The 25,593-nt window shown below is 52.7% G+C and overlaps 1 protein-coding gene across 6 annotated transcripts in view; it reads right to left on the minus strand.

Moving 5' to 3' along the window:
* stard13b (StAR related lipid transfer domain containing 13b) overlaps window positions 1-25,593 on the minus strand; it is a 96,230-nt gene that overhangs the window by 20,083 nt on the left and 50,554 nt on the right. Inside the window, exons 1-2 of one of the 6 annotated variants that reach the window (XM_064302286.1) lie at window positions 10,533-10,779; window positions 10,071-10,213 (exon numbers count right to left, since the gene is read on the minus strand). The exons of 2 other annotated variants lie outside the window; for them this stretch is intronic. In XM_064302286.1, coding sequence (XP_064158356.1) covers window positions 10,071-10,080 — 10 coding nt within the window. In that variant the 5' untranslated portion in view covers window positions 10,081-10,213; window positions 10,533-10,779. Of the gene's footprint in view, window positions 1-611; window positions 1,288-2,808; window positions 2,902-10,070; window positions 10,214-10,532; window positions 10,780-24,221; window positions 24,747-25,593 lie in introns of those variants that run through there. 3 more of the 6 variants (XM_064302282.1, XM_064302285.1, XM_064302287.1) reach the window with 3 other exon arrangements.

Below are 25,593 nucleotides of genomic sequence, written 5' to 3' on the forward strand. Positions count from 1 at the left end.
CACAGCGCCAGAGGAGCTCCAGCCAGGAGGACATGGGCTCCTTCAGTGGAAAAACACTGGCCTCTGGTAGGCGGGAGACAGGCAAACCAATCACCTAGAACAATGACAACACAAATATGAGAGCACACTCGCTCTAAGGAAAGGTACATCTGCGTCATCGTGTCAATGAACTTTGACACCGGCTGAAAAGAGAAAATCGACTTCCTGTAGCGAGCGAAATGCAGAAAGGCAGCACCTGTGTTATACAGTAAGTGTTCTTCAGGAACTCATTTCCGAGAACGTAAGTATTCTTCATTCAGTTTATAATCAGATGTTTTCGAGCAGCAATAAGCTGCAAGAAATACAGTTTTCCACTGATTAAATCAAATAGTTTAGTATCAATTACTGATCATACATATATCAATTATTTCTGACTGTATCCACAAATATCGCATCATTCCATTTCTACCAATAATCATTAATCATTGGTAGTTATTATATGCATACATGGATAAATGTGTAAAAAAAAGAATATTTTGTCACAATTCCAAATGTACCGCCACGCATTTCTAGTTATATTCAGTTCAGAAGTGTGATTCACTCCTTTGTGAAAAAGTGGAAATGATCCTCACCTGAGCCCACGGAAGGGAAGGAGGGACACAGCAGCACACACTCACAGGATTATTACGCCTGTTTCATTTTTCGTGTTTAGACCTTCGTGAAGATCCCCAAAAAAGCGCCAAGGGTACGCTGTAGCCGGGACGTTTGCTCGCGGTCCTCTCCCTCACACCTGGAGTGCGTGCGATCCTGGGAGGGAGGGAGGCGGGGGGGCTCAAGTTTAAATATCTCGGACCGGCGGGGAACAAAAGGGTTCAGTCTCCACCCCCAAGCCCCACGGCAGTGTCCAAAACAAAGCTTCCGCCGCTTCTTCATAACGGACGGGAGCCGGACCAGGCCTCCCATCATGCACCGGGGCAGGCTTTGTGTTCGTCCCACGCTCGGGCACGTATTGGGACGTCCCACCTGGATCGTCATACATCAGCGTAACGATGACAGCCGTAACCTTTCACAGTAATTCGACCTGCCCTCCACCCCTGTTGTATGACACCACTCACACGCCAGCCCTGTGAATCATTACATTACATTACATTTATTTAGCAGACGCTTTTATCCAAAGTGACGTACAAAAGTGCATCTCAAGGTCACGGGAACAACTGCACAACACGGGTTCGATAAGGACTGTAACCCTGGCCTCTGTGCCCACCAGCTGAATCAACAATTAGCAAGACCGAGTTTCCTCAGGTAACAACTTTCACTGAAGTTCGCCTTCCAAAACAAAAACAAAATCAAAACATCCCCACCACGCCCCCCCCCCCCCCCAAGCCCTACATGAGCTGAGTCTACATGTGAAAAATAAGAAACCTCTAGATGTAGAAGAAGGCGGCACAGCAGACAGTTTCAGCAGACGGTTTCACACGGGTCACCGGCAGGTAAGGAGAAGGTCCTTTCCGGACGGGTCCCAAAGCTTCCAGGGGAACGGCCGGGGTGGTACTGTTCCGTTCGAGCGCTCAGCAGGCGCCCCGGCGGTCTCCCGCCAGCCTGAGGGAGCAGCAGGCAGGCCTGCGTGAGCAGCAGCGACACCTGAGCTGGGAATCCCACCGCGTTCCACAGTCTGTAACACTACACGCGAGCTCCGTGTACGCTACGCTACGCTACGCTTCTCTCTCCCTCCTTGGGAACCTCGGGGATGAAAGGCTAGGGGGCCTGGCGCCCTGCCAGCGGCGGGGGGGGGGGGGGCGGCGTCGAGCGCCCCGGAATAAACCCTCAAACTGTGTACAGTGTAAGGTTGCACCTCCACAAAAGGAGGAGGGAAACACGGCGCGAACGCATCACAATGGGCCCGGAACACCGGCGACGGCGTGTTCCAAACGCGCGCGTGAGCCAAACACTGGCAGCGGGGGAGGGAGGGTGGGGAGAGCGGCGGTGGGGGGGGCTCCTCCTTATGTAATGCGTACAGCAGGCTTTCGTTACGCAACGGGAAGAACATTCCGGGCGAAGGTGAAGGCGGGCCGGGGGGCACGCGCGGTCCCCGGTTCGAGACGCCGCCAGGCGCGGCCGTGCCCCGCTCGCATTCCGGCACTCGCTCACGGTTTCGCGCCGGGGGGGGGGGTGGATCGACGGCACGTCCGGGCTGGCACGTTCCTCCTTACTCTCTCTTAGCGGGATCTGAAGCGGCGCCAAGAAATGCGCTTCACGCGCACTGACAGGCACACAGAAGGGTCCTCACACATCATACAGCTCATACATCTGTGCTGGAAGCGCATGGATCCACACCTGGCGAAACCGATCACTTTACCATTCAGAACGAAGAGAAACAACACGTAAGGTTTCTCACAACAAAGCAGTCTTAAGACTGAGAACCCTTCTCCTTGAAAGTGAAACAGAAGATAAAGCTGGGTTTGAACCGACAAACTATTCAAATTGCATTCAAGATCGCAGTAGCGAGAGTAATTCTATTTTGGCAGCTGGTAGATTAATAGAGTGCGTGAACCTGCGTCAACTGAAACACAAGTCCTGCACAACAAAAACAACCGGGACTAACTCAGCAGGCACTGTAATCCAAAAAACTTAAACACTTAAACTGTAATTACCTGAGAAATTAGACACAGCACTGTCATCCAGCCATTAAGCCAAGCCAGGGCATTTTTCACACATCTTCCTTCAATTAAAGAAGCAGAGAGATGTGAATCACACGTTTAAAAAAAAGAAAAATGCTCTGTTTAACTCCTTTCTTTCCCCTCCGCTGTGGGAAAAAGAAGCCGTACTCACTGGAGATCTTCATCGCGCGCTCATGTTGACGCACACCTCCGCACCGCGATCTCTCCGAGCGTCAGAGCATCTCGATCCCCGCAGCTCCGAGAGCTCCAGCCGACTGCGAGGAGGAGCGGACGCCTGCTCCACCACATCCCTACCCCCCCCCCCCCCGCAACCAACCCACCCACTCACCCACCCCCATCTCAGCCCCCTAAATCCGCCCTCCTCCCTCTCCCCCCAACCGCTCTCTCTCAGCCAGACCTACCCTGCCCCCCCCTAACCACACCCCCAGCCAGCTACCACACCTCCCTGCACACTTTTCTCCTCTTTTTTTTTTGGCAGAGTACAGCAGGGGGTACTGTCCCTCCCGCACGGGGGAAAGCTCATCTCCTCATCACTCCTCTTTCGTAAGACCTGATTAAACTCCCCCCCCCCTTAATGAAGAGCGCCACATTCTCCTCACTACTCCTCGCTGTGTCTGACGAGCAGTCAGGGACCTGAGACTGGGCTTAACGTCATTTCTGTCAGGGAGCTGACTTCGGGAACGAGAGGAGTTTCATAACTCCGTGAAACAGGGTAACACACGAGCCAGGGGAGAGGAAGGCTGAGGGTAGGGGGGTCTGGGGGTAGTGTGTGTGTGTGTGTGTGTGTGTGTGTGTGTGAGTTTAGGGGGGGCAGATGTTGTTGCAGCTACGCAGCTACAGAGTGGAACATGCAGAGCAGTAAGGAACGGACACAGTGCAGATCAAGCACACTGTGTCATCCAGACTCCTGAGTCTGATGAGCTCTGCTTTCTTACATCTGTGTGTGTGTGTGTCGTGTGTGTGTGTGGTGTGTGTGTGTGTGGTGTGTGTGTGTGTGTGTGTGTGTGTGTGGTGGTTTAGGGGCGATGTGTGTGGTGCGCGAGTGCGTGTGCGGGGAGTGTGGTGAAATGTGTGCGTGTGACGTGTGTGTGTCTGGTCTGTCAGCCTTGCCTTTTAGCTTGTGCGTGTGTTGTGTGTGTGTGTGTGTGTGTGTGTGCTGTGTGTGCTAGTGGTGTGGTGTGTGTGTGTGTGGTGGTGTGTGTGTGTGTGTGTGCGCGTGTGTGTGTGTGTGGTGTGAGGTGTGTGTGTGTGCGTGTCTGTGTGTGGAGAGTGTGGTGTGCGTGTGTGCGTGTGTTGTGTGGCGTGCATGCTGTGTAGTGTGGTGAGCGTGTGTGTGTGTGTGTGTGAGAGTGAGATGTGTGTGTGTGTGGGGGTGTGTGTGTGTGTGTGAGAGTGAGATGAGTGTGTGTGTGTGTGTGTGCGTGTGTGTGTGTGTATGTGTGTCTGTGTGTGTGCATGTCTGCGTGTGAGACAGTCGTCACCAGTGATGACAGCTGAGGCCGCCGTCAAGATAACAGAAGACTGTAAGATTCAGAAACTGCCCCCCAAGAACAAAGCGCAGACACCTGAAGAGTGTCTGTGTTATCAGTCATTCTGGGGATTTTCATTTGAGAAGGAAGAGAAAGAAAAGCCACAAACGCATCATTACCCCAGACACCAACTGACTCTTCCAGACATTTTTTTAAAAGAATGTTGTCCTGTTTTGCTGCTTATTACCGTTGTTGCCTGACTGCCTTCGTATTCTTACGGCAGCTTAAAACATCGGTACGTTTGGCTCGACGGTGAACAAAAAAAATATTGTTCCCATCTTCAAAAGCAACGTGGAAATAATTGCATTATAAAACATCCAGCTTTGTGTTTCAGGAGGAAAGAGCAGGGAATAAGGTCGACCTTCAGGGGTCACTGTAGCGTGGGCTCCCCCCCCGCACCCCCCACCTAAGCCAAATTCATGAATCCCCGGGACGAATAATAACGAAAGGATGACACACCAGGAGCGCTCGTGGCAACCATATAGCGAGGTTACGGTAAAAAGAAAAGAAAAGCGTTCCGATTTACGGTATACTCCTAATTCGATCCAGCGCGCGCGACGGCAGTCGTAAAAATCAGCCACAAAAATCCCCAGCCTGGCTGGCGAGTGTTATTCCAGATACGGGATGTGACTCCTTAACGCTCTTTTCCCACCGCCGCTGCGTTAAGCGTCTCCACGGCCCGACCGAGCGCATGCCGAGGTGTTGCGTTACCAGGGCCCCGACGCAGACTGACGTCAGGAGCCTTTATGAACCACTTAACAAAATCTGCTCTAAAAGCGCCAGACCTTCCGTAAAATAACAGCAAGACGAAGAAGAAGAGAGAGAATTACCGGACTCCGACATGCGCGGACCATTCGCCCGCAATTTACAGGAAACGGCTCGGAAACTGAACACCCCCTTCCCCCCCCCCCCCCCCCCAACTGCCACCCCCGACCCCCACCAGTGCCTGCTCCCTGTCCGTCATACAGCACAGAGAACGAATCAGCCGAGACAACACTGCAGTGTACCTGAGAAAAAAGAACTGAAACCTGCCCCCCCTCCCCCGCACCCCAATGTTATTTCTGAGTAGTGGTACAGACTCTTCACGGTCTTCACCTAAAATGGCCGCATCGTAAACACCTGGAATGAACCAGGGACCCAGCGGCTCATTTCAACTGACTGTCTCACAAACACTGGTAGTGGTGGTGGTGGTGGGGGGGGGTTATGTTTTACCGCAAACGGCTTCTTCTTCCTCCCCTTCTTCCTCGTGACGCGAACGGAACAGACAAATCCGTCACCCCGCGGGCTCAACCCCCCCCCCCCGCAGCGCAGTGAAGACAACCTGACTGTAAAAAAAACCAAAAAAAAAAACAAAACCAGACGTCCAGAGCTGAGCGCGCGGCTGACAGTGACGTTCCCGCCCCCCCCCTCCGGCCTGTGCGGAAACCGCACGTCTGATGTCTCACCCCCGAAACAGGCGAACCCTTCTCCACTCACCCCGGTCTGTGCGTCGCCTCTCAGAGGTGCTCCATAAACAGGAAAAAAGCAATAAAACCAGTTTTTAAACAAAAAAAAAACTAAACAATGGTGTTCATAAACCTTTCCAAATGAGTACAGGCTCGGTGACGGTCGGACCTCTCGGCGGTGTGAGTGGTCGGGCAGCGTCGGGGCAGCGCACTAAAAAGCTTTTGGGTTTTTCGCGGCGCTCGCGATGAAAAGCACGGGATAGGCTCCTGGCGGGGCCAAACATTAATTAATACGGGAGTGGCCCCCGAGCCTTTCTCCCCGTGCCGTGGGAACAGCGCCGCTCCCCTGCTTTTTTTGGGACGGGGGTTTTAATTAACGCGGGCCCCCGGCGGGCGGCGTCGACGGGACAATGCGCCGCAATCAAGCTAACCAGAGGTGCCGCTCGCTAATCCCGCCGACACACGTCCTCCGGTCCCAGCCAGGCCGCATTCTTACCCACAATGCATGACAACAGGCTGCGTGCCACCGGAGGGAGCGGGAGGGCGGGAGGTGCGCGGATTTCGGGGAAATGCGCGTAGGCGCGCGGGCGCACGCACGGCAACGCACCGGAGGGACTCCGTGGCGACGGCGCGGACGCGCGTAACCATGGATACGGCTCGGACGCGAACGTCTCCAAACGCTTCGACCCGAGGAGGAAAAGGGCGGGACGAGAGTCGGTCAGCGGAAACATCCGGTGCCCGCTTTCCCCCGATCCTCCTCGGGCTGGCCTGGGGTAAACTTCGCGAGGGACCCGGTCCAAAAACCTACGGGTAACACGGTGTCCGCGCCAGAATGCAGCTGGCATCGGCTGGGGCAGCGTTGCTAGGACACGGGAACACACAGTCTCCCAAAATAAAGAGCTGAAACATCAGGCATCCGACGCACGGTGCGAGCTGGGGGGTTCTTTAGTCTCCCTGGGGGTGACCACCGCCCCCCCCCCCCCCGGTGACCACAAGGGCCATCGCCAGGGACGGAAGAGGAACAGAGTTGGGTTAGGGTTAGTTGGGCTCCTCTCTCTGGCTCTGGAAGAACTGGCTCTCTTTAGACCTGTGAGCGTGCACCTGCATCAGCTGTGCCAAACACGTGCCCTCTCTCCTCTGTCTGCTTAAAATATCACTCTGTCAAAAAGCAACCTCTCTCTCTCTCCCTTTCACTTTTATAAGAATATACTTGCCTTATACAGCCTTTCTTTCTGTCTTATTTTGAGTTATTCTCTCTCTCTCTCTCTGACTCTGATTCTCTCTTACTCTCTCCCCTCATCCCTCTCCACTTATAATAGCATAGCTCAATGTTTTCAAAGAACAATAGGCAGTCTGCCCTCCTTGTGCATTTCTTGCGTTCATATTCATCCAAAATAAGGGGGTAAAGCGCAGAGGGTCACACATAACGATGGGATCGCGGTACAGACAGTAGCATCTCGAGGAATCGAACCCGTTCACCCTTTCAACGCCGCTCATTTTGCACAAGCCCCTTCATCGGGCGACAAAACACACAACAGCGAAAAGCTAAGCACACTAGCCAAGGAGAATTTACCACAAGGAAAGTGTGAAGGAGTCCGCGAAAAGAAGGGCACTGATTTTTACACGGACCATTTTTAGCCACATCCGTTCTGAACGCTGCCTGTCTGAGATGTCTGTGAAGGGCGGACGATTGGGTGGCTTGCTTAACCCCCACCCCCCGCCCCCCCCCCCCCGCCCCCCGCCCCCCCTTTCCCCAAATAAAAATGAAGTCCGCTCCTGACATCAAAGTGGGCTGGGGCGGCGCAGCGAGGGCATATTGGCTCTGGGGGTAAATAAGGAGAGGGCTTAAGCCGAAAGCTGTCGCTGTGAGGGCGGACCCCGCTGGGTCAGGAGTGGGCCCTATTCTCTCCCCGCCATCCCGCCGCCGTCCCGCCGTCCCGCGCGGACCTCAAACGCGCCCGCCGCAGCTGTGGCAACGCTCGCTCACCTCCGAGGGACGCCCGGGGAGCGGGAGGCTTTCATCTCCGAGGGCGACGCCTACCGCCATACAACCGCCGGCTCCCACCCACAGGCTCAGACACTGCCCCCTGCAGCCCCGGGGTGGTATTACTGCCCCCACCCCCTTTATTCACACACACACGCAGACACACACACACACACACCCATATACACACACACACACACACACAGACTCACTCACTGCACCCTGTAGCGACGGGGGCTGGCATTACTGCCCCCACCACACCCCCCATTATTTGCACACACACACGCGCACACTCACACAGCTACACACACACATACACACACACACGCAGACATACACACGCACACACACGCACACACATACACGCAAACACACACATTCACACAGCTACACACACACACACACACACACAAACATGCATACACACACATACAAGCATACACACTCACGCACACACACACACACAGACCTACACACACACACACACACACACACACACTTGCATGCATGTACACGCACACACACAACACACACACAAAGTAACAATGGATTATGCCTAAATTCCACAATGCAAATCCATTGTAGTACATGAAGGCATTTCTAACCTAAACGGACTTACAGTGAGAATGGCCAATGCAATTAATGCATAAAATGCACTCCATGAAAACAGCTCAGTATGATAGCTTGAGCAGCATGCTGTTCTGGCATTCTCTTCTCCCAGAGAAATGGAAGAACACTGTGATGTCATAAATACTTGGAGAACGCGGCCAATGGAAAATCACTTCACTTGTTTTGAGAAGGAGACGGCACTCCAGGTCCAGAACCATAAACTCCGGGCTGCTACTAACGCACCAGTCCTATTGGTGGCTTTTCGAAACGGCCCTCGTGTGTCACGTCAGATAAATAACTGTCACTGTCCCCGTACGCAGCGCCTCAAAACAAACTCTGCGTCCCTCGCGTTTGAGCCTCAGCGCTGGAAAGATAACTCCGTGAGAAGATTTACGGCAGTTAGCCGAGCGAGCCGACCGGGCACAGCAGGGGTGGGGCACGACTCCTCCGGCACGTCTGACCTCAGAGCTTCGGCTCGGCCTAACCAACCCCGCCGCCGCGCTCCCGGAAGCTTCCGGAAAACACGTTTTTCAGCCACATACTGTCCGGATCTGGGGAGGCCACCCGGGAGCAGGGTTAGCAGGAGGCTGGGGGGGAGGGGGGTGGGGTGGGGATGGGTTTTGGGGAGTGATGCGGGTCCCATGCGTGAGGTCTTATGGGAGCAGCCGGCATGCACATTCCCGATTTAGCCACGCCTCTATTACTGAGCATCCAATCATGCGAGGCCGTTAACTCTTTCCCTCCGCCTCCCAGTAGAGACACATGTGGGAGCCTTAGAGTTTAGCCCCGGCACTAACACCCCCCCCCCCCCCATCAACCACCCACCCACCCCACCCATCCCTCCTTTGGGATACCAAGAAAAAGGGGGCTTCATCCTGACCCCCTGAAGCTAAACCCTCCCCCCTCCCCCCCCTCCCAAAAAAAAGGCAGGGGTGAGAGAGCATCCCGGGAATCTTCGGGGACCAAATCACCTCCATCCCAAGGCCAGGAATTCCGAAGCAGAACTGAAATCAATCAGCGGAGCTCTCTGCCAGATTCATGGAGCAGCAGCGGGCCGGCCGCGGCGCGCAGGATAAACACTTCCAGACGCTGGAACGGGGCCACTTTCCCACACATGCTAAACTACTTTCACATCCATCTCGGGGGCTTGTGTCTAAAGGATTTGCTTTATTTTTTTTTGTGTGGAGGGGTGAGGGGGCGTGGGTTTAAAAAAAAAAAAAACACACATGAAAACTTCAGCTTTTGGAGGCTAAAAAGCCACTTCCTTTTTCTGATTTGGTTAGCCCGTCGAACCGTCTCCGTGGCACCCGCCGCACCACGGTAACAGCTAAATCCCGGAGTTCTAAGCCGGCTCACGCCGCTGTCTGTGGAGGACGTGCTATTTCTCCTGCGTAAAAAAAGACGCACAAGCCAGCGTGTGATACTAACAGAGGCCAGCGAAACGTCAGCAGCACCTGTGAAAACAGTAAGATGCACCCTGGGATAGCTGCCAGGTACACGCTCCAATAATTCCCCATTTCTACAGGTGGGAGGTAAAAGCAGGGGATCAAAGACAGCGAACATCACACAATGTTTTCTTAATTTTTCGGTGTCTGGGCCCGGTGACATGAAAGCAAGTCTCACTTTATCCGGCTCGATCGGATCTTTCTGAAGCAGCAACAGAACCGTGACCAGCCTGAGGAGCAGCGGTCTGTACGGTCGCCTGTTAAGATACAGAACCGTGACCAGCCCGAGGAGCAGCGGTCTGTACGGTCGCCTGTTAAGAGACAGAACCGTGACCAGCCCGAGGAGCAGCGGTGTGTGCAGGTCGCCTGTCGAGAGAGAGATTTGGTGGGGGTTACGGTACCTCCAGGCATCGGTGCTTCCGCGTGTCCACATGAAGCGCGCGAAGCAGGCTCCCGCAGCCTCCAGCAGCCCAGCGCCACACAGCCACGAGTGTCCACCGAACCTCGGCCAGCCTCTCCGTCTCCAGAGCTCTCCACTCTCTCTCTCAGTCTCCAGAGCTCTCCACTCTCTCTCTCAGTCTCCAGAGCTCTCCACTCTCTCTCTCAGTCTCCAGAGCTCTCCACTCTCTCTCTCAGTCTCCAGAGCTCTCCACTCTCTCTCTCAGTCTCCAGAGCTCTCCACTCTCTCTCTCAGTCTCCAGAGCTCTCCACTCTCTCTCTCAGTCTCCAGAGCTCTCCACTCTCTCTCTCAGTCTCCAGAGCTCTCCACTCTCTCTCTCAGTCTCCAGAGCGCTCCACTCTCTCTCTCAGTCTCCAGAGCGCTCCACTCTCCACTCTCTCTCTCCGTCTCCAGAGCTCTCCACTCTCTCTCTCCGTCTTTTTTTACTTGCCTTCGCTCTGTGTTGCCCTCTCTTTCGGCCCGTCACTCACTTTCTCCTTCTCTCTGTCCTCCCCGCTCACTCACTCTGTTTCTCTGTTTCTCTTACCCCCCTGTCACTTACACTCGCTCGCTCTCTTCCTCTGTCCCTCTCTTACCGTCTCAATCACATTCTCTCACCGCCTCTCATCTCTGCCTTTTTCTCTCTCCCCCTCTCTCTCTTACTCTCTCCCCCTCTCTCTCCCCTCGCTCTCTAACTCCCTCTCTCCCTCTCTTACCCCCTCAATCAGATCCTCTTATTCCCTCTCACCCCTCTCTCTCTTTCTCCCAGTCTCTCTCTCTCTCTCTCTGTACTCTGGGTATTTTCAAACTCCCTCCCCCCCCTCCTCCGTCCTGTACAGCTGTATTCAGTAAAGTCACCCCCTCGCTCTCTCTCTCTCTCTCTCTCTGATAATGAGGGCTTGCGTTCGGCGCAGTAACTCAGGGCTCACGCTCATAAGCGGCGTGGGTGTATTATAAGCGCGTTTCTGCTTTTTCACACGCTCGCACACGCGCGAGCCGTGACTCCTGTCCTGTCATCACGCGTGTGCATCGATGCGGCCCGCGCCGTTCCTGTAATAACGCACGTGCGTGTGCGTGCACAACTCCCATTTCTCCCACCCCCCCGTTCAGACAAACGTTGGGGTCCCGTAGTCCTGTTCTCTCCTCTCCTTCGAGCTCAGCGCTCAGCGGCGGGTTCGGTGTTTTTCCAGGGGCGGCTTCGCCCCCACACGCTCTTTCACAAGCGGACGCCTGGCACCGATCCAAAAACCAAAAACCAAAAAAAAACCCGCCCCCTCCCGAACCCAGGACCCCGATAAGCATCCACTCCGAGCGCGAAGTCCTGCGGCTCCAGTGCTGTGTGTGCGTGGTGGGCTTTCAGGCACGGTTCTGTTTCCGGCCGATGGGAAACCCGCTCAGATCCGCCCGGATAAAAACGCCGGGTATGCTGATTGGCGGGATTTTGAGAGCTCCACTAAGAGAGGAAACGGGGGGGCAGGGGGGTGGGTACGGGGGGGGGGGGGAGCGGGTGTTTAACTGAGCCGCATTCAGGACGGCTCTCCTCCCTGTGCTGAGGCATCGGTGGCTGTCAGTGCGTGAGGACAGCGCACCGGGACCGTCCCAGCAAGTCCCTCCGTTTGGACAGATTCCCAGAGCCCCCCATGGGGGTCCCCCCCTCCACCCCTTTATGGGAACGGTCCCTGAGGACACAGTTCAGAGTGTGGCGTCGGGGGTAGTTTTTTTGGGGGAGGGGGGGATTAGGGTCAGGGGAGGTGCGAGATGCAGGCCCCCAGCGTGAGAACAGTCCCTTCCTGGGTAGGAATAAGGGGTCCCCCGGGGAATGCAGTGGAGGGTTCGGAGAGACAGGGCTCTCCCTGCCTCGGTACGACACGCAGTGACGCACTCCATACCGACACACCACACCCATCATGCATTTCACCCGGACACTGTACTCTGCGTGTGAACTCCCCCCCGGCTCTGAGCAACAGTGTGGACTGTGCAGCACAGCTCAACATCACACGCTGTACTGGCATTCAGGACATTTCACACTGCGTTGTTCGCTGAGCGTACGTGCACGTCTGAGTGTGTGTGTGTCTGAGTGTGTGTGTGTGTGTGAGCGTATGTGTGTGTGTATATAATATGTGTTTCAGCCCCAAGGTGGCTCCAGTTAGTCAGTTGGAGGGTGAAACAGTGAAAAAAAATGTCATGCTCTAAAAAACACAGAAAATGCTGAAACAAGCAGGACCCAAACAATATGTAGCACGCTGCTAATCAAAGGGTAAAGACAAAGTGATTATCGGTTTATCTGACCAAAGTTAAATTATACCTTCAGCAAACCCTCTAATTCATGTGTGAAACTGTTTGTTTTTTGCCAATTTTATTCCCATCTGGAAAAGCTGTGAGATGATTGGACAGCATCAGGATGTCTACAGGTTAACAGGACTGCAGGAGTGATGTACAGTGGTTAAGGGACTGGGCTTGCAGGCTTGACTGCCAGGGTGGGGCACTGCTGTTGCACCCCTGAGCGAGCGCACTTAACCTGCACTGCTTCAGTAAGCTGTGTACACTGTGAGTAAAGAATGTTCCCTGTATAAACTCTGGATGTGAGAGTCCACTAAACGCCTGGGATGTAGCCTAACTGCAACAGAAAGAACAGTGTGTGTCTTTCAGCCAGTTTTTTTCCCACCTCTCCTGTTTGTGGCTATGCATTCTCCGTTTTGTCCAGCAGAGGGCTGCCTAGAGCCACAACACAAGCGCAATCTCAACCAACGATCTTGCCTTGAATGTAGACAAACAGTGATTTTAATCAAAACATTGTTTTGGGGTCCACTGCTTCCATACAATACTGTCATCACAACACATAATTGCCTCCTTGGTCCATACCAAGAACTGAAATGTGCCAGACAACTCACTGAATTTCAGATACCAAATTTTTTTGTTTTTGTTTTGTAGTAACCAAGTATTATATTCAACAAAAATGACTGCAGCTACACACATTACACAAATCTACTTCAACATTACGCTTGGCTGGAGGGGTAATTAAAACTCCTTTCCAACAATCGCCATTCGCTATTTCTCATTCTCTCAGTCAAATCTGTGAGAGGGCACTGTGTGTGCGTCCTTCACACCTGTCCTGCCAGCCTCAGCTAGTTTTCACTCTGCAGTCCACCAGCTGAGCTGTGCAGGCATTACATCAGAGCACAACACTTCAGTGCTTCCTGGGCAGCGGGTGCAGGGGCAGACTGCAGGCATATAGTCTCTCAGGAGAGTCCCTCTGCAGTGACATGGTGTGGGGAAGCTCTGCCAACTCAAACTGTTTTTAAGCAAAGTGTTTTACCGAGTAATAAGTGAAGTGTGGTGTAAGAGAGAGTTGTGCAAGTCGCTGTGGATAAGAGTGTCTGCTAAATGCTAAATGTAAGAGAGCATAGGCATCCCTTCGGAATTTTTCAGTCCTTCACTGTGTCACTTGTGACATCATCAGTGACATCATAATCGGGAAACGTAAATCCATCGTTGGACTTCCCAGGTTACACAACAACAAATGACCCATAAGGATTATAAAATGCTAACGTGTCAGCTTAACGAAGAGAGAAAGAGAGCGAGACTCGCTCTTCCCTGGTGAAGTGCCAGTACTAAAATGACAGGGGTCTATATGGACTCAATGGCCTGTTCTCATCGTTAAAATTTCTCCATCCCATCTTCAGTCCCTCAAGAGTAATATTTTAAAATGTCTGAACATCCACGCTCCTGGGACCATCGCTGCCTTCAGTAATACACGACCCCATGTTACACTTGCACGGACAGACCAGAGAAAGGACAACCGTGTTTTGACCACATTCACAATGTTCTGACCAACCTGTTTTGAAGAAGGTGAAAAATATTTACAGGAACGTTCGACCTCAGAAAAATAAGGGCCACGCGTTTACCGTAAACTCACCGGTCGCCGGCGGCGACGGCAGGAGCCAGGTGCCTCCGCGGCGTTCCTCCCGCCGTGCGGTCGAACACGTGCGGAAGGTTTTCCGACACGGATGTGTTAATGTGTGACTTCCCTGCTGCCACTACAGTGAGCCCAGCTATTTACACACCCCAACGCTCAGCCAATCATTAACCAGCCATGTGGGCCTGCTGTCAGCCTCAGACACACTCATACACACACACACACACACTCGCACGCACGCACGCACACACACGCACACACACACGCATACATATACACACACACACACACACGCACGCACGCACGCACGCACGCACGCACGCACGCACACACACGCACACACACACACGCATACATATACACACACACACACACGCGCACACACACACACGTGTGCGCACACGCACAAACTCCAAATGTTCCACACCACATGGGCAATGCTCTGGCTCAAGCATGGTAGCTATAGAAACCAGAGTAAATATCAATTTAAAAACCATTTATACCTGCAAATGTGGTCAGTTCCTCTATCCGCCACACCAAACACACACACACATACACACGCGCGCGCACGCACACACACACACACACACCGCTGCAATCCCATTAGTCAGAGCTGTTGCATGACCAGACGTCATAAAGATGTGCGTGATGTCACTGTCCTTGGCTAAAGTCCTGATCTTTGGGTTTCCCCACTGCAAACAGCGTCAGTTCCCAGCGCCTCTATGGCAAATGAGCCAAGTTCAGCCACAGGAAGCACTTCAGCGCTCGAGCCTCTGTCACGGAGCAACAAGCACCACAACAGGAAGTCCCACAAGCTGACCTTTCACTTCCAGGTCACAGGGTATCCCAAACTATTGATCCTACTGACATTGCCCCACTAAAAACCATCAGTGGGGCAAAGGGAGTTGTGCCTGGCACAGTAACACTGGAGAGCACCCTGGCAGCATAAAGGTCTGCACTGAACAGCATTCAGCCTGCCTCCGGGATAGACCAGCATGCAATGCAAACGCAATGAGCGACTGATCTAGCAGCTGAGTAGCGCTGTTATGCAAATGAGCCAGTGACCTGTTTAAGGACCGCTGGTCTGAGGGGTGTGGCGTGGCACGGACGTGCCATTTCACCTTGTGTCCCATTCCGTGTTCCTAAAAAAAAGCCCCGCAGGTAACTAACTATCCCTCTAATGGAGAACACTGCTTTGTAAAAACTGCTGACCCTCCGTGTCACCAGGAACCACTTTAGACAACAAGCCTGCGGAAAACGCACCTCTCCAGAGCCCTCGCTCTGAAACTGCGGAGGGGACAGACACCCCCCCCCCCCTTTTCGGCCAGGTGCTCCCTCCCCAGGTAAACACCTGCTCCGCTCTCACGGCTCCCCCAGGTGTGACACCTGGCTGGCTGTCTGGGCAGGTATTAGTGAGGAGTGGAGCTCATTCACAACCCGGCCAATCCGAACGCAGGAAAGAGGACCAGGAAAGCACCGCGCTGAACGCCACCCATCCTCTACTCTGATAGGTGGGTTTCTGTTAGCCCTTACAGGATCAGAGTGATGGTGCAGCCCCGATCGTCATGGTGACAAGTCCAATTTCAGCACACAAGGGTAACAGAATGAATACAGTCTGTGACCAATGAGAGCACTTCCATTCAGGTTTGTAGCACTGACTATCAGCCTAATATAGTCATTTAATTTGTCAGTCCAACTGTTTCTAATTAATAAGTCCATTTCACAACACAACACCAGTTCTGGCCCATATACTGCTTGTAACGGCAGTAGTCAGCATGCATGTTCAGTCTACCTGTCAGAATATCTACTGCACAGCACTGCGTGTTTGTGATGGATCTCACTGGTCACCCTATCAGAGGAGAACACAATATAGGAAGTGTTAAGGGTCCCAGTGGGCGGGTCTGCTACATGTCACAACACAAACGCCAATAGTGTCTGAGGCTCTGCTCCCACCAGCAAACCCAGGCTCCTCCCATCTCGGTTTCTTTCAGCACAGTCTCCAGCAGTGTCTCACGCTCAAGGGCCCTTTAACTTTACGGTCTCAGTGAAGGGCAGCACCCTTCCCCACTTCAAAGACAGAAAAAAAAACACACAAACCTGTCTCCTTTTTGAATTGCTGAAGAGAGCCCCACTTGGGCATAAACAGTCGGTCCCAGAGGATGCTGGGAGTAACGCTACAAGAGCCCCTCGGCTCGTCGGGTGCCCGCCGCCCTCTCCCCGGGCTGCCTCTCCTGGGTGGCAGTGTGGTACAGCAGTTAGAGAACTGGTCCGTGTGACCCAATGGTTGCAGGTTTGATTCCCAGGTTGGACACTGCCCTTGCACAGCAAGGTACTTGACCTGAATTGCATCGGTAAAATATCCAGCTGTATAATAGATGCTATAACAAACAAAACTGTGCTTTGGATAAAATAGCGTCTGCTAAGCGGCGGTAATGTAAAGCAATGGGCTGGGACTCTCAGCCTCAGGCTGCAGTAACGCTCCCACTGCTCCGGGACTCTAGTTCAATCTGCCGCTCTGCGTTAGCGCTCACACGCTAGCCGCGAACGCACACAGCAGGAGGCGTGCACGTGCGCACAGGCCCCGCGCGAGCACGTTTTAGGGGAACCGTCCCAGGATCCATGAAAAAACAAATTGATGTCAGCTACCTACACGATGATCGGTGAACGCAAGACAGCACATTCTGAGTGTTGGCAGGCGGAGCCATAATAATAATAATAATAGTTATTATTATTATTATTATTATACCAGTTTATAACATTGTATTATTAACAATGTGTTAGTTCTGAAGACAATAATGAAAATTAGAAAATGCCCCAACCTGAGCAGTTTCATACGTAGCATAAACAGACCCATAAAAATTCTCTGGCGAAGTTTTCCCCAGTCCAAGCTTATCGTCTTGACAGAATAAACATAAAAAGAAAATTCTTTGGCTAATGATCCCTCCTGACTAAATGCATATTTCAGAAGAACTCTTTGGCCCTGTACAATTCAGAAAACAGAAAGTGCTGATTGGAAATTTGGGAGAGGAAATCAAGAATCCAGCAGGAAATTTCTCCCCCATGAAGTCATGAATAGCTCATTGAGTTCTGTACAGAGGGGGCAGTGTGCATTCTCGTGTGTATGTATGCTTACACATTTGTGTCCACATACATGTGTGCGGGTGTGTGTGTGTGTGTGTGTGTATGTGAGCATGTGTGTATGTGTGTGAGCCTATATGCATGTATGTGTGTGTGTGAGTGTGTGTGGGAGCCTATGTGTGTGTGTGTGTGTCTGCATTTGTGTGTGTGTGTGTGTGTTAGCCTATATGTGTGTATGCGTATATGTGTGTGGGAGCCTATATGTGTGTATGCGTGTGTGAGTGTGTGTGTGTTTATGTGTGTGTGTGTGTGTGTGAGTGTGTGTGTGTGTGTGTGTTAGCCTATATGTGTGTATGCGTATATGTGTGTGTATGTGTGTGTGGGAGCCTATATGTGTGTATGCGTATGTGTGAGTGTGTGTGTGTTTATGTGTGTGTGTGTGTGGCAGCTTGTGCGTGTGTGTGTGTGTGTGTATGTGTGTGTGTGAGCCTATATGCGTGTATGTGTGTGAGTGTGTGTGAGTGTGCGTGGAAGCATATGTGTGTTTTTGTACGTGTGAGTGTGTGTGTGTATGTGTGTGTGAGAGAGAATGGGAAGCAGGAGCAGAGTGTGTGCTCTGGTCTGTGAGGAGCCACAGCAGATGCACAGGGCCTGGGAATCTGGTCTCCAGATGGAGGATCGCACAGCTCCAGAGAAACAGGGAGAGAGAGAGAGCGCTGATAAATCACCCCAACACAGTACAGTAGCCAGAGAACCTCCCCCCTCCCCCTCTTTCCCCCCTCCCCCAAAAACCAGAACTCTCTATAATTATGGGGGAAAGAGGGTAACTTCTCCACAGCACCCAGTGGACCACTGGCAGGGCCCAGGACCGGAGCACGGGAGAGGAGGAATCTTTCGCAACACAAGCTGGAAGGGAAACGTCCCTTAAATTAGTCATTGTCCTCCTCCGCCGTTCCCAGGAAATTCATTAATCAAATTTGTGGGTCTGGAGTGATTTTACTGGGTCGATAAGCAGCTTTTCCATTTGGCTCATTTTCGTTCTTACCTCCCCCTCATTGCACAAAATCTCCCCTACGCCACACTCCCCCCCCCCCCCCCAGGTGAATTTACCGGAAACCAGAGAGAATTAAACTCCCCTGCTTTACCCCCCACCAACCCCCCCAAAACTCCCCCATCCCCCAGAACTCTCCGATGCCGTCAAACTGCAAACATGACACAGACCTCCGCTAGCCTCCCCCCTTGGAATTCGGAGAGGGCCGGTCCGTGATTGGCTCCGGCCTCCTGCTCGCGCTCAGTCCGCTAAGTCAACAGGGGCCGGCCCGCTGGAATGCAGGAGGGGCCGCCGCGTTCTGGGGGCCCCTCCCCTTCCACACCGGGGGCCCCCAGATCAATCTAACCGCAGCGCGCTTCGCTGTTCCACACCGGCGGCAAACCTGAGACACGCTTCTGTTACTTTTAAACACCCCATCCGTACCCCCGTTTCTTGCTTATTTCAATGACAGGACATGTGAAAAGAAACAGATATTCTGTGGTTTAAAAGTATATAGTTATATATACATAAGTATACGTGTGTGTGCGTTTTCATGCTGTCAGACTAGAGAAAAATCATTCTTACATGTCACCAAATGCAAAACCCCGAAATCATTCATTTATCTGCTTTATAATCATGCTGACATCAGAGAGTTCACAAACATCACCAGCTCGTATTTCTCCTTTAACTGTGTGCTGGAGAGACGACCCAGCAAAGCCATGTTTTTCCCCGCCAGCCTTGTCATGTGAGCGGTGTCCTACGGCCTTGGAGCGAACCCGCCGCTGAAGTTGCTCGAACATTCACAGAAGTTCACAGCAGTGCCTACCGCATCCTGTCCTGCCTCAAAACAAAAAACAAGACCCGGTCAAAACCTAGTACATGGCTGGACCTCTCCGACCAACCAATGGTGTAACTTCATAACTCGGCCGACCAATGGTGTAACTTCATCGCTCGCTCGGTCACTCACTCAGTCAGTCACAGACATTCAGCGCATGTTTGAGGCTACTGTCTGAGGAACGATTAGCCTAAATGAAGACGCACCATGTCTGTTGCTGCCCAGTCTTGTGGCTTGGCCGTGTACTGCTCTACAACGTCTATATCTATCTCTAAAATATTCAGAAAAATGGATAAGCTGGCTATGTAGTTATTTTTGTTCCATCTATAAACTTGTGTATGTACATGCAGTTCTTTCTAACACCAATTCTTGTGGTACTCACTGTGATTGTATTTTCTTCCCATTCAAAAGACATTCAACCAATCAATTTAGACAGCATCTTTCGTGTGTTCCAATTTATTTCAATTTGTCTTCCCTCCTGTACAGAGATTGGATTGCCTTCCTATCGATCCCCACAGTGAGATGTTTGGGGAAGAATCCAGTCTGTTTTCACAGCCAGCCATCTTGTGTTCACAAACGCAATGCCAGCCAGCCCTGCGGAGACACCTCTGGCTCCAGTCAGCTGACCTGCTGTGGTTAAGGTGGGTCAGGAGGAGAAAAGGCCCCTCTAGCGTGTGGCTAACTGTGCCACACCCAAATAAGGCGGGGTTACCAGATGCCAGAGTTTGAACCGTTAATGTCCAGTTTTCAAATGATTAATTCCTGTTTGTAGTCCTGACCAGGAACAATTAAATGACCATTACATTACATTAAAAGCATTTAGCAGACGCTCTTATCCAGAGCGACTTACATTGTGTCCAGTTATACAGCTGGATATGTACTGGAGCAATGCAGGTTAAGTACCTTGCTCAAGGGGACAACGGCAGTGTCCTACTGGGGAATCGAACCTGCGACCTTTAGGTTACAAGACTAACTAACCTTAGCCATTATACTACACTGCCGCCCTGCACCAGGGCTGCAAAACGGATTGAAATTTGACTGCTAGTTTGTAACGACTTCCTTCTGTCTGCACTGTTACACTTTCTTTCCAACCCCCCCCTCCCCCCCGAGTCTGCAATCGGTCCTGACAGCCACCCCTCCCCCATGCTTCCCGATCAAGCTTCAAGCTGCCCCCCCCAAATTCCCCCCTTCCCCCCGATCAGCGAAACCCAAACTTCGCCCATGTGTGCATGCGTATGGGGCTCGGGCATGGTGTCCAGTTTTGACTCATTCTAAATATGGCAACCCTAAAATAGGGTGGAAACCACAGGTGACCACAGATCCTGATGTCATTTTTTCTTTTTTTTCTTTTTACCACGGACGGGTTCACAGAATTCACTCCCTGAGCCATTAGTTACTGTGAATGAATTTTCCATCCCTCCCCCCCCAAAAAAATCTAAACCTTTGCACAGTTAAATCACGTGGGCAGTATCGCTCCAGTCCAATAGGAAGCACTTCTGAGTGGACTTCATTCATTACGATGAGTTAATTCCACGAAAAGTAACTGACGTGGCTTCTGTTTTAGCCGGATAGCACACTCTGTCTCACAGCTGACCTTCAAATACTTCCTGTACTAATAACACACTGCGTCAGCTGCAGAGCAATACTGATGACTGGCTGGACGTGACCGTGTCCTGAAAACAGGCTCTGGTCATCTTCACCCACGGTTTTGATAACATTTCACAAGAGGAAAATGCTCACAGTTCTCATCGGACTAACATTGAGAAATGTCTCTTACTTAAATCAGTAACACTTCTGGCACCATTTACTCCTTTGCCTGCGCGAGGTATTCGGACCCTACTGGCCTTTGGATACACTTCTCACTCCCATATTTCACAAAATCGTTCAAGTGGTACTGCAAAGGGGGGAGGAGGGGGTTTGGGGGGGGGGGTGGTGGGGGGGCAAGGAATTAGCTGAAGGCATTTAACTGTGACACCCCCGCTCTCGCAGCCGGCCTAGATCACGGCGCGATAGAGAGAAACACACTACCCCTTCATTCCATTCGCCCACACACACACACACACACACACACACACACACTCCTGCTTCTGATAATATTTCACACGCGCTGCCAAAACGTGAACAGACCGACTGCAATCAGCGGGTCACCCACCAGCCCCCCCCCCCCCCCCGCCCGAGATCGCAGAAGAATGGGGTACGGCGCTGGACCCCGAGATTAGGACCCGAACCGCGAAAAGGGCGGGAGAGGCCGGTTACACAACCGCCGGTCGAGAAAAGAAAAAACAACAAACGGGCGGCTTTTTGAAGTCGCGCCGGCGGAGAGAAATCTTCGAGCGAGAGAAATCGAGATCACGCCTCGCAATCTTTCAATTTTTCACAGACTAAATGCGGACCGACCGTTTGTTTGAAATGCTGCAAAAAAAAAATGTTAAGTCACATGATTGAGATGTTTACGCAGATACGGTACACTACACAGGTCATTCTTCATTTTAAAAAAAAATCTCTCGTTCATTTATTTATTTATTTATTTATTAATTAAATTAGCACAGTGCTTATCATCAGGCCAGACGTGCTGTTCTAATTTACAACGCATCAATCAATTATCCAATCAGAGACCTTCCAGGAAATAAGGTGAAGGTGACCGTCCTCCTCTGACAGGTTACAACGTCTCTGCAAATCCCCAGGTCACAAGACGAAGTAAGGGCGAAAAATAAAAACATTTAAAAATACCCTGTCAACCCCCTCAAGCCACCATACCTACCCCACCAAGGTATTTGGAAAAAAAAAAAACTTCTTCCCAGAGAACACAGGCTACAGCAAAACCGAAGACGTGCATTTACAGTGAAGCACTCCAGATGTTTACGGCAAACAACCTTCCTTCTCACTTTTCCGCTGAAAAAAATGAGCGAACACATCAGGTTCTACAATCATTTCAAAAAACAAAGCTGTTGATTTCACTTCCTGCTAAAAATGCTACGCCGTGCGAATACGAGTCCCAGGGACCAGCCTACGCTGGGTCGGCCCCAGACCCGTGGACCCAGAACGCCGAATCGGGACCTGTCGCTTCGCCCCTCTCCCTTTCAAACGGCACGCACACACGGGGCTGACCGAGCCACAGTCTGCCTGCATACCCGGTGTGATGACAAAGCGGCCATCTTGGAGCTAGCGCACACACACGCACGCACACACACACACACGCACACACACACACACACGCAGACAGACACACACACACACACACACACGCAGACAGACACACACACACACACACACACGCACGCACCCACACACGCACACACACACACCACACACGCAGACAGACACACACACACACACACACACACGCACGCAGACAGACCGCGTACAAGACTCCACATGCCTCTGGCTTCAGAAGGAATCAGATAGCGAGGCAGAGTAAATGATAGCCTCTCGGCAACAGGGCCCAGAGAGGGCGTCCGCGCGCGCGTGCGTCTGCGGCCGAACAAAGCTCCGTGTGTGTGTCCTCCAAACACGCGCGACGCGAGCGTGACGCGCACGCTGGACGCACCGCAGCAACGCCAGCCATCCGTCAGCTGCCGCCGCGTGAAACGCCGGCTGCGTTTTATCTGTCCCCAGCACGCAAGAGCAAGGGCTCTCCCCCCTCTCTCTCTTTCTCTCAGGCTCCGTGTGTGTGTGTGTGTGTGTGTGTGTGTGCACGCATGTGTGTTTGTGTGTCCTTCAGTACATGTGTGTATCTGTGTGCGGGTGGGTGTGTTTGTCTATGTTTGTGTTTGTGAGTATGTGTGTGTGTATGTGTGTGTGTGTGTGTGTCTGACCGTATCCTTGTGTGTGTGTGCGCATGTGTGTTTGTGTGTCCTTCAGTATGTGTGTGTTTGTGTGTGTGTGAGTGTATGTGCGTGTGTTCGCGAGTGTGTGTGTGCGTGTGTGTGTGGACCCACACACAAACAGACAAACACGCAGAGCTAAATTGCGACTCTAAAGAACAGGTGATGGAAAGGTTTTGTAAAACAACCCGTACTTTGGTCACCTTCCTGTCTGACTGCAGGGCGTCCACACCTGTGGGGGGGGGGGGGAGAAGGCGGAGTGGCGTTTCACCCTCTCTCCCCCCCCCCCATTCCCACTCCCATTCCCATTGTTATGCATGCAGCACCCCCCACCCCCCACCCCCCATCCCCCTGGGGAAAACAGGACACAGGTACTACCAGAGACAGAGGGGTGCGGACCGGGGGTCAAACGCCCCTGCTCAGGCTGATCCCGGGAAAGGATAAGACCTGAGGACTCAGCGCTGCAACCCAAAAGGGCTTCCACAGACACGCTCTGTGCATCTGCACCACATGCTCTCTCAGTCTCTCAATCTGCGTTTCTAAGGTCCAAAGACGAGACTAAAGCCCACATAATTTGCCTGTTAGCGAGTGTCAGAGGACTACGGCACGTTTCGAGCCCACCGACCCAGTCGTAAACACCTGAGACACCGAGAGCACGATTCCCCATCATGCATCTGTTTTTCGGCGTACTTCTTTCCTCATACCTTTCAGTACGCATTGGCTCAACATGACAGAAAGAGAAAGAAAGAAAAAAAACGAAACCGCTCAAAGGTTGCTGCTGCGAGGGTGGTCCGCGCGACAGGAGGAGTCTCGCCCGGGTCCCCCTCCCTGTCCCCCTCTCTGTCCCCCTCCCTGTCCCCCTTCCGCCCGCACTCCAAAGGTTAAGCTAATATTGTACTTGTCCCCCAGTTACGGTCTTATTTTTTTAAAAAGCGCAGCGTTTTCGCCATCGGAATTCCACCGTCAGCGTTCCGCCTGAGCCGAGATCGACGGAACGCCGCGGAGCCGGAATATCGGAGCGCGGATCGCGCGGCGGAGCCGCCTGGACTTGCTCGCCGCGTATCTGGGTCAGGAGCACTGACGTGCGCGACACCTGGCGCTCCGCACAGGTGAACGAAGAACGCCGCTCGCTCACCCACTCACTCGCTCGGAACACCGCCGAGGGGCAAACACGAGCGACCCCGGGGGCAATAAACGTCCAAAACCGACAAACGGCGGCACCGGCGGGTCAGAAATCACACGGCAAAAGCAAACACCACGTCCAGGCAAAAGTCAGACCAACCATAAATCACGAGGCTCAGCAGCTCAACAGACACTACACACACACACACACACTAAATATTCAGCCAGACTGGCACTGAAGGAGCAATAAAGTAAAAGCGTTTGGTCAGTTGGTCAGTTCTGTGATCGGTTCGGTTCCCCCCCCATACCTCTAGAGATCTTCTTGAGCAGCTGTTGCCGGGCGATGATCCTGCCCAGCCGGTAACCGGAGCGACGCCTGTGATGGTCCATCCTCATGTAGATGTCCTGCGATTCGGGGGTCATGCTCCCCAGACACTCGCCGCTGTGGGACTCTGGGAGCTCCCGGTACATGTCTGCGGCGTGTTCCCCGCAAAAATAAAACCTCCCCCCCCCTTCTCTCCTCCTCTCCTATTATAACGCGTTCGCCACTCGCTCCCCTCTGCCTACGGAAAAAACCGACGAGTACCAAAACAGAAAAAGACCAGAGGACGGAAGTGAGCTCGAGAGAAAGAGAGCGAGTGTGAGAGAGAGAGAGAGAGAGAGAGAGAGAGAGTGGGAGAGCTGACCCTAGGAGTACTGCCAACACTTCACTTCACTACGGTTCAGCCTCCTCTGGTCACGTGACACCGGGGCGGCCAATGGCGAGCCGCCGAACGGGGCCCCGCCCACCCGGGCTGAGCTCAGTCTGTGCGAGTGCCTGTTGAGCTTCCCCTGCTCTGGAGGGAAATATAAATACCAACGGAATGCCTGTGGACTGAGCAAGCAGGAAGAGGGAGGGCTGGAGAGAGAGAGGGAAGGAGAGGGAGAGGGAGAGGGAGGGAAGGAAGGAGGGAGGGAGAGAGGGAGGGACTGGAAAAAACATCACGGCCCGTGGCCCCGCCCCGCCCAGAAACAGCCCCCTCCAGGACGGGGGCCTCTCCCGCGCACAGGTGCCAAGATCTCAAACCGCCCTGCCAAAGGAGCCCAGAGAAAGGTAGAGAGGAAAGAGAGAGAGAGAAGGAGAGAGGGAGAGAAGGAGAGAGGAAGGAAGAGAGAGAGAGAGGGAGAAACGGAGAGAGGCTCCGCAGCTAATCTCTGGGGCTAATCTCTTCCAAACCTCACACCTCTCCCCCACCTATCCAACCCCCTCCCCCCCAAACAATCCATCTTGATATCCGACTGCCCCCCCACTCCCCACCCCCCACACTCCAACCCTCAGGGCGTTTCACACCAGAACACCTCCTACGGCAAAGCTTCATGCCAAAAAAAAAAAAGAAAAAAAAAAAGCCTAAAGCAAGGTGTTACTTAACACTTCTGGCAAGAACAGCGAGCGCTGAGTCTTTGTCTTTAAAACGAGGCTTCAGGCAGCAGCTTGTGATTAAGCAGAAGACATGGGGGTGGGGGGGGGGGAGATACCAGCACATTACACTTATTCCTACATATTTACTGGCTGACTAACTGAATGTACTTTGCCCAGGAGGAATTCCTGCACTCACGTGAAGTAAAGATTGAGAAACAGGCAAAAATGTGGAGGGAAAATACTGGGCGCTCTGTCCTCTGTTCTCAATCTTTACTTAACGG

The sequence above is a fragment of the Anguilla rostrata genome, chromosome 12, assembly GCF_018555375.3.
Source record: "Anguilla rostrata isolate EN2019 chromosome 12, ASM1855537v3, whole genome shotgun sequence".
NCBI lineage: Eukaryota > Metazoa > Chordata > Actinopteri > Anguilliformes > Anguillidae > Anguilla > Anguilla rostrata.